The sequence below is a fragment of the Pyxicephalus adspersus genome, chromosome 5 (genome assembly GCF_032062135.1).
Source record: "Pyxicephalus adspersus chromosome 5, UCB_Pads_2.0, whole genome shotgun sequence".
NCBI classification, from domain to species: Eukaryota; Metazoa; Chordata; class Amphibia; order Anura; family Pyxicephalidae; genus Pyxicephalus; species Pyxicephalus adspersus.
In genome coordinates this window covers 98,354,952-98,364,931 of record NC_092862.1, presented here as the reverse complement: position 1 = coordinate 98,364,931, position 9,980 = coordinate 98,354,952, and the positions used below count along the sequence as shown (strand labels likewise).

The 9,980-nt window shown below is 36.3% G+C and overlaps 1 protein-coding gene across 1 annotated transcript in view; it reads right to left on the bottom strand.

Annotated features, from left to right (window-relative positions):
- Positions 1-6,620: 6,620 nt before the first annotated feature.
- VOPP1 (VOPP1 WW domain binding protein) overlaps positions 6,621-9,980 on the bottom strand; it is a 61,073-nt gene continuing 57,713 nt past the window's right edge. Inside the window, exon 5 of the mRNA XM_072412246.1 lies at positions 6,621-7,382. Coding sequence (XP_072268347.1) covers positions 7,207-7,382 — 176 coding nt within the window. The 3' untranslated portion in view covers positions 6,621-7,206. The remainder of the gene's footprint in view (positions 7,383-9,980) is intronic.

Sequence of the window (9,980 nt, the reverse complement as noted above, 5' to 3'; positions counted from 1 at the left end):
ATGGAAACATTGGGACCATTTAGACACTGTGTACAGAATACCCCAGACCTAATTTCCTGCTTGTGTTATTAGCTAAGCAACTTTTCCCAGAGGTCTACATAAAACTCAAAGTAAAATGTCTGACATCTAGCAGTCTTTAGTTTTTCTTTTGTGGTAAGATAACTTGGCTATCACAAGCTCCTTAAAATTGTCTGAAAAGAGGGTAGTTTGACAGACCGTGTTATTCCTTAATATACATAATAACTCTAATCCTAAAATCATATTGCAATCATGAAACAACTAGTTCATGTCCACCATCAAAATCTCAGACGGAATGTAGTATAAAAAGAAATCTTTATTAAGGTAGGATATATTATCCTTTGTGCAAGAAAGTTTATGCCTGGGCAATACCTACAGGTGGCATACATCATCTGGTTATAGGTAAGCTAATTGGAATTATCATAAAAGCCTTAAATTTCTTATGTGCCCTGACACATTTAATCATTTTATTTGGTGATGTTTCTTGCTACCCAGGGCTTCCAAGACACGATATCACCTCACAAATTTAAGTTTTCTTTGCAGTTTAATTGACCCTAATGGGCCTTTTGACACTTCACAACAGCTACCATACACTACATTATACCAAACTGCAATGCAGCACAAGTATTTTGACAACGCCTATTGAATAACATTACTATATAGTATTGAATATGTGTTTGAACTCATTACAGTTGGGGTTCTATATGGAGTTCCACTGTCACATTCAAAAAGTACAGTTATGATATATGCAATTAGGAGAAATATATGATCCTTTAGAATAACAGAAAAATGGGTCATGATGCCTGATATATCTTTAACCATATTCGCATCTTCAGAGGGGTTTGAGACATCAAAAAACGTTCCAAAGATGTGATAAATGTGAATATTAGACGTAGGCTAAGGAGTTAGTCTTGTATAGTCTCATCCCCATACAACACACATGCAATGAGATGCGCTGTACTTAGCATGTTGTAATACTTCATATGAAAAAGCCCTTCATCTTTTCTCCTAATAAATGTTTTGGCCTGCAGTGTTTTACTGAAAGTACTTTTGCATTCTTTCATTATATACTCAGTTTGAACTGCCTAAATTTTTGACCAATTTAAAGCCCACTTGAACTTTAAATTTAAAACTGCTAGTTACATTGCAGACACATAACGAGCAAAAATCTTTTCTTTAGAAAGCAGCTACAGAAATGCTATTTCACACCAACATGCAGCAGAGAATGAGCCTCCCTGTGTAGAAGCAGTGATGCCTCAGCAGATGTAGGGCATACCCCCTGCTTAGACCTATAGTTCAGAATAAGCAGGAGGCATGTCAGAACTTTTCCATTGCTTCTAGACAGAGCAGGAATCCTTTGCCTCATGGTGGCATAGGACAGCATTTCTTCTTGGACTGTGGCTGATTTTGTTTTAAAACACCTAAAATCCATATAGCTTTATTAAACTGAAAGCTCCATTTGGCTTTAAAGCTTTATTATACCTTATCCATGTAAATCCTATACAACACAACCAACATGTTAATAATTTAAAAAAAATAATTTAGAGAATATTAAAAACGTTTACACACCACTAATCTTCTTTTGTCATATCTTAGGTTGGTATATTCGTGCCTCTGATCTGACATCATACTATTAGTCCAGGTGTACTACCAAATCAGGGTTCAGGTTTGCAATATAGTGAGAACAAGCTGGCCTCGCTAGATGTCATACTGTGAATTATGGCTAATTTTCCTACAAAACCATGATGGAAAGCTTTTTGAGCATTGATGCATGGTCTTCTCGGTTCATCTACTCAATGTCAGAGAAAATATTACTAAGGAATGCAATAATGGGCATACTGTAGTTTTGGATTAGCTTAGTTTACTCACCCTAGAGTCATCAGCAGGTTCAGTTACTGTATCAGATTATGTTACTACACCAGCTTTCCCAAATCAGTAAACAGTTCTGTAAAGCTAATAAGAAAATGTCAGCTCATCTGGGAATGCACTATTTTAAGTTTAGCTTTTTAAAAGAAGTCAAAGCTAGAGTCATAGCTTAGGAAAAAAAGTAAAGCAAAGTCAAAGTTAAATCATGTGCTGAAAGATGGAGCATCAAGGTTATCATTGAACAGGAGATGTTGCTTATTCATGCTATTGATATCAACCAGACAGCTTGGATATTTTGTACAATTATTATGCCAACTGCATCTTTCCTAGTTGCACTTCAGGTATGTGAAAAAGCTTTATGCTCTTCAGAAAATGGCATATCACTGGTTGTTTTTTATTATATTAAAGGAAAAAACTGCAAACATATTTGGTGTTTCTTGATTGCTCATATAAAACTTTTCTACACATCCCTTCACTTTAAAATTCTGACCCTGAACATTGTTACTACCTAGATCCTAAAAGTCCATCAGATATCTATAGGTGTTTTGTAAATACCCAGTGACAGAACATTCAGGAAGGAAATTATATTTTAGATATGCCAGTTTGGTTAAGTAGCAAGGATCAAATATCAGGTATTTGTGGATCACCTCATGGCTGCATATGATAACATGTAACTAGCAATAAATTGGAGGGAAACAAAAAAACATGGGTAAGGCTGCTAATGAAAAATTTAGACATCACAAGAAAGACATCTGTCACGCTTGGAGAAACAGGACCACTAGCGGGCTCACAGCTTGGACGGAGGAGGTGTGAGCCCTGCAAAGGGCCAAGGCACAGAGTCTAAGCAGTAACAAGGTCTTCTGCAGAGCCTCTGATAGGGTTCTGCCACCATTCCCTGCAGTATCATATACCATTGTCCTTTCAGCCAGTTGGGCAGGATAATTATGGCTAAGTTGGCTGTTTACATGATCTTCCACAGGAGTTTCAATGTAGAATAAGGAATATTATGAAATTTGCCCAGATTTAAGGCTGCATTGTAAATACCTTATGTTCCTAGGCTATTAATTGCACTACAAGCAATGCTTGCCTTATTTTTCCCCCTGAAGTTTCCCTGCCTCTGGGAGATGAGAGGCTGTCAGAGCCTGAAAATGCCTCAAGGCCCATTGAAAGATATGCATTGCTACCTGAGGAAGTGCAGTAATTGTTGTTGGCAAGAGCAATTTGGTTTTCCGATAAAATCTTCACTTGCTGACCCTTCAAAAGAATTTAAATGTCCTCTAGGTTTCCCACAAAAACTGAAGTTCTAACTATTTAGAGTATAATTGAATTGGTGTCTTCCAATGGGCCTGAGTCTCACGTCCAAAAAAATGGCTCCATCCCCGACCCAGTGCAGTGCCATTGATGCTTAGAATGATACGGTGTCCACTGCTCAGGAACCTGAGTCTGGAGGTCTGAAGAAAGGTTGGCTTTGGCAGTCCACCACAAATGGTCTAAACTGATGACCATCAATTTTTGGTCTTATTGGTTATGGAAAGCAAACTTGGTCTGCGCATGTGCCACAAGTCACTGTGGTAGTTGTTCTTAAGGATCCAAGAATTCCTACGCAGTTTATGGCCTGGGTAATTGGGAAAGATGGAAATTCCTCGATCTTTGACACAAACTGTTCTTCTCTACCACTAAGAATACTGTGGCTTGTATTGTACTGAATACCTTTATTACCACATTTTCTGCATCAAGATAAAATGACTGCATAAATGAAAAGGGTTTGACAACAAAATAAGTACATCACATTGCTTTCAGAAAGTTTACTGTAAGAACGTCAGTGGTGTTGCGTTTCCCTTTCATAGTGAAATCCCAGACTGGGGTTGTTTCAAACCTAGTGTGTGATATTCTGTTATAGTGTAGTCTAATGAGGGGCCCAATGACTGCTAGCAAGGTGTACCTTCTAAAGTTGGAGTGTATATGTTGCTAGTTTATACTATCAATGAGACTATAAATCATTCTGTTCCATAACACTGCATACAGCTTTGAGGCATTCCCCAAGCATTTTATTTAGGTATTTTCAGTGTTACAATCAAAGCTGCATAGACTGTCCCCCACTGCCTATAAGCCCTAAAAACAGAAAGACTCAGACTTAATGGGTTTCACCACTAAAGTAGGATCATCAAATTTAAAAAAAAATTAGCAGAACTTTGTGTTCAGTTCAGTTTTCGTTTCTCTATTGCAACTGCCACTGAGAATGAGAAATGATTCTATTTACAAACTGTCAAGAATATAATCCAAGCAGTGACGATGTTACTTTTCATGTTTCTCCTTTAGCAGAGTCATTTTCCAGACCAGACAAACAAGGCTGGCTCAGCATATTTCTATTTTATCAGTATACACACAAATCACACTTCAGATGACAGCAAGAATATATTAATGCTGCATGTTATATAGATGTGAATGAATTTGTACTAGAAAGATTCAACTCCAGCATTCCCATGTGAACTACAATCTTCTGTGGGTAATAAATCTGTGAAGTTGGTAGTTTACTGCAGTGTGGCATGTGCAGTTTATTTCTTCAATTGATTTAAAGGGAACCTTTTCACCCAGCTGCATGATAGCAGATCTTAATAAAGAAACATACATTGAGAAACAATGTACAGTATGTTTCTCATCACAAGCTAATATATCACTTTTACATATTGTTTCACTCTTTCTGGAAAAGGTGACTTAGATAATGCCCCGTTTCTATCTTAGAAAGCTACTTTACCACTGCCATTCATAGAACTCTTGTAGTTAATGGTGCGATTTTACAAAATTTCATCAATAAATTTATTATTTTGATGCGATGAACATTTAACATGAAAGTGTTGACTTTTTGGTGAAGGTGGGTGATGCTATTGAATTTAAAACCATGGATAACATAGACAAGTAAACATTCTAAAGTTTGTGTGTTTACAGCTGTCTGTAAGTTCAGATCAAGGGGAGAAGTTGTCTGCTTTATTGTTTTATATTAAGGGGCAATCTTCATTACCAGATTTTGAAAGTTTTATATGCACCTGAAACTTTTTAACCAGTTTGCATATCAAAATAATTTTGACATTGTTTACTTATGCAACTTTGATTTTGGTAAGTAGTTATTACTAATACTTTAACTATTTTGTAATAAGCAAAGAAAAGAGCAAAAGGTGCAGGTTCAGCTATATGATGTCGGCCCAACAGTTTTATTTGGAAACATGCAGATGAGTAGCCTAATGGAGGTCATCTTGTAGGGTTCTGGCAGGGCTTCTCTTGTTTCTCCCCCCACAAAGACACAGATACAGGTCCTTCTGGGTTGATTTCCTTCTACGATGCTGATTGACTTCCTTGTGTAAATGCATGTGTCCTGGTATCTCCTTCACACTCTTGTGCCCGGAGATACAGCAATCCTTCTTGTTACAGCACATATGGATGTATCATCCTAGAGGACCTGCCTGTGTAGTCTGTGGGCTGCAGATATAGTCTCATGCTACTATGCCATACCAGTAGTGACAAATGTACTAACAAAATGCAAGACTGAGATTCATAAAATGCATGACAAATGCATGAATTAGAAATCAATCAGGAAGAATAAGGGGTAAAAACATTTCTTTGAGGGTTGGCTTGCTGTTGCCTTTCCTGTCCACCTGTTGTTGCTTTCATGTGCACCAAAGTAGATTGACTCATAATCCCATAATCATATACTTCCTTACTGGACAAATTGCTGTCCCAGAGGTTTAATTGACTTGTATTATCTTAATTGTAGTTTTGCGTGTTATCTACTTTTTTTTAGAACATATATATTTTTATTATATTATTATTTATTGTGAAAATACAGTTTTTAAATATTGTTAGTCTTCATATTTTTAATAATATGAAGTTTTATATGTGAAGATTTATGGCAGGTTGACACCTCTCTCCACGATCAAGTGATCCGGTGCGGCTCCTCGCAGATGGCAGCTTGCCAGAAGCTCGAACACTCGCACTGCAGCCCTGGTTCTTAAATGCCAGTTGCCTGGATGGACATCTGTCGTCTGATTATTGGTATTCTCTTATAGCCAGAAAAAACAAGGCATCATTTAAAAAGAGGTTAGTTTCTGGATGGACTCTGCTTACTACACAGGCTATATGCAGCTCACTTATGATGTTCAATGTTATGTTTACAAGGTAAATGAGTTTGCAAAGGCATGCGGTATGCAGTATTTTTATAGCCTATAGGATTCTAGTGATTGGGTTTGTTTTTTAAATAAACGTGATACCATTTTTTAGTTGTAGATAGAGTATGGAAGAGTTAAAACAATTTATTTACTTTCTGTCACTAGTACGATCGGATGCGTAAATCTCGTAAGTAGTACACAGACAGCAAACACTTCACAGGTTCTAACCATTTCATACTCTAACCAAAACTAAAAAAACAGATTTACACAAAGATACATTTTACCTAACTGATAGCATTTTATTAAAGCCAAACTGGGGTATATTAGTTAGCTTCTGTGAATTTTACATAGGGTGGCTGGCTGCGAACCATCTTTTTCCGTTCATTGACAAGCTCGGAGTTGTTGCAGGTCACACAAATGCACAAAGATCAGTTAGCGCCAGTGGCAAACAAAAATCAGCCAGATGTAAATGACTAATTGCATAAAGTATTTATCACTAAACAATGTGTTCTTCCTTGAGCTGTCCTCCATAATAAAACCAACAGCAGGACAATGTCAAATAATTTAAACCAACAATGATGTGCCAGAAGTTTTTATTTGTGCAAAAAGCCCAACACCTGTCTCAAACATAATAGTTTTCTTTTCAAATGCTATGTTAGAGTTACAGGTGTCTCCTCATACAACATTTTACTTTCATTTTTCTATTTTTTATGTACTTGGGATGAGAACGACAAGTTATCCAATATGATTTCCATGAAGAACATGCCATTAAATGTACATACTGCATAATCTGCTTGAACTCTCAGATATAATAGGCAACGATATGTACTGCACACCACCAACATTGTTACAATGAAAGAATCACATATCATGAACATGTAAAAAAAAGAAAAAAAAAAGAAATGTCTTTTCAGCAATGGAGGAGTGCATGTATTCTTCAAACCCCATGCTTGTGCTGAGAAGGTAACATGAGCCGTTGAGAACTGGTCATACTGCAACCATTTTCTAGAAAGATGTGTTCCATTCCTGGGCCTGGCCAAGGCACACGATGCTTTGATGCCAGCAGAGCAAGTATCATGCCAAGGGATAGTCCTTCTCGTGGTGAAGTGAAAACAGTTGTAAAAAGTCCATTTTAAGAAAAATTATCAAGTGCAAAACTGCTTCATTTGCAAGACTTCACCACTTGCTCGTAGGGTGGTGGAGGTGTGTTATAGTAGGAAGGGGGTGGTGGAAATGCCGGGTTACCTTGTGGTGAGTTCGGCTGCATGTGAAAAGATGGAGCAGGAGTTGGGTTTCCTCCAGGATCTGAGTAATAGGGCATTCCTGGCTGCTGAGGTCCTGAAATAGAAAAAATATGAGATTAGTCTTTGATTAAAAGGATCTATTCTATTTAGGACACTGACCTAAAAGTGTATTCCTGTACACCAACTATATATATCTAAATATAGATTTAAAATGTAACTAAATGTTATTTACGTTAATGGATTTCTTTGTTGTACATTACAATGTTTAAACCACAATGTGCCTGTGTTTTATCATTTATAAACTTCAGGCTATGGTGTGGAGCCTGCAAGTGCTCTGGAACTTGCATAATGCCACAGACAACATTCTGTGACTGAATGGGAAACCAGGCTAGTAACTTAGACAGGCCATGTTATCGATCCCTTCCATACCACCTCCATCCCACAATGTCAAGAAAATGAATGGGGCTTCCCTTGCTTTGCACACTAATAAAGCACTGCAATCTTTTTTAAAGCAGGTATACTGCTGATAAGGCCTAATCACTGCTCTATAAATGGGCCCTTTAGTTTGCTAAAGCAACGTGTATTATAATATACAGTGGTACCTCGGTATAAGTCCGCTTTGGATTAAGTCCAACTTGAAATAAGTCCTGTTTGGACACGAAACATTTTGCTTTGTATACAACCTTTGTTTGGAATAAGACTCGTGTGCTAGAACCTGTATGGGTCAAAATGAGTCATAACACCATGCGTTACCCTTTTTTACCTATATCGAGACAAAGCCAGGACTGCCCACGAGCATCAGTACACCAGTTGCTACCAATCAGTGCGCTATACCTCTCTGCGAATTACAGAACATCTCCTCCTCCTCCCTTCTCAGCACTATCCTAGTAGGCACTCGACTCTTCTCAGCTTAGGTAAAGTGAGGTTAAATTTTCATTTACTTCATCCTTTTGTAAGGATCCATTTAATTCCTTTTGTATTTATGTATTTTAGTATTAGGCAGTGTTTAAATTATTTTTTACAACCCAATCAATGAATAATATGCCTTTAACTATTGGATTTTTTTTCATTTTTTTATTTCTTTTGGGGAAAAAAATTGTTTGGTATAAGTCCAAGGATCTGGAACGAATTTAGGAATTATACCAAGGTACCACTGTATATAAAAAAAAAAACCATATTTGCCTATTTTAAATAAATGTTTTCACCATTTTTATTATCCTTTACAACAGTAAACCATGCCTGTGTACTATGTATGAAAAAACTACTGGTATGTTGCTATACTGAAACTCTTATCTCTGGCCCATTTAACCTTTTTGTGCAGTCATTTGTTGGGTGTGATATGAACCAAGCTCTACGCCTCTAGAAATTGCTGTAAAGGCATATTTATCTCTGAAGGTTAACAAAATGAACGAATCAATTATTAAATTACATAACAGTACAATAATTCCCATTGAAAGAGAAACGCTAGTCAACAAGATCAAAAGTTAACTATGAACTTCCATAGACTTTAATGAGATCTATGTCACAAATCCAGCAATCCAAAAAATATTAAACAGGCTATACAAAAAAAGAAACCTAACCTCAAAATTAGATGATTTGGAAAATTGTTTCTGATGAAACATCATTATACATCAAGGAATGCCAGATACAAAAGCAAAAAAAAATTTTTTAAAAAAGACTATAGGAGATCCTTGTAGATGTACTGGTTGACAAATAGCAATAGACATTGATAGAGTGGATAGAGTAGGGAGAAGTATAATAATTGAAAATGTCCCAGCAGAGGATAAAATTGGTGGGGTTCATTTTTATAAAAAGAGCAAATAAAAAGCAAAACATTAGAGGTAAAAATATTGACATTTTGGGAGATATTTAATAATATTCGATATCCAGAAGGTGGCTACTGAGGCCAATAATGGGGTACTCACAAAAAAACATATTTTAAATAAATGGGGATTCCCTTTGGCTTTACCCATCAAGACTAATGGGTAGTTATATACTTGGATGTAGCTCTATTATCTACAAAATAAAACTTGGGCTGTTACCCAGTTTCTCAGAATCATGAGTTATATTGGAATATGGGGAAACTGTTATGCAGAAGAAAGGTTAAAAAATAACACTGTATTATAACTGTAGCGGAGAGTGAACCTCAAAAAACAAGTGTTTGAATGAGAGGGAATGAATGTTTTAGATGGTGGGAAACTTTTTTTGCATATTGTACAATCAATATATTTATTGCTAAGATTTTAAGGATGAAATCAATAAAGTGTATGACATTTATTTTAAATGGGGAGAAAAAAAGGGGTACATTTTATAATACAAACTCTATAAGTAAAGAATTATTACAAACACTCCACTCTAGTGAGAGAGCATATCATCTGCAGAATAAAGATAACACATTGTAATCGAATGATCAGGATTTGCACTAGTGTATTGGTTCACATGAAATTATAGCTAATGTAATAGGGATTTAAATTTGGACCTCAGCAATCTCAGATCATGCAGCATTGATTATGCCCCTTAAAGATATACTACAATCCAATATATTAGTGGTTGGCAAATAAATCATTAAATTATAAATGATGAATTACTGGTGTCTGATATAAAAAAAAGAAATTGTAGAACAACACCACTAGCAATGTGTTTTGCTGGGAAATTATGAAATGTGTGATATAAGATAACTTTATCAAAGCAG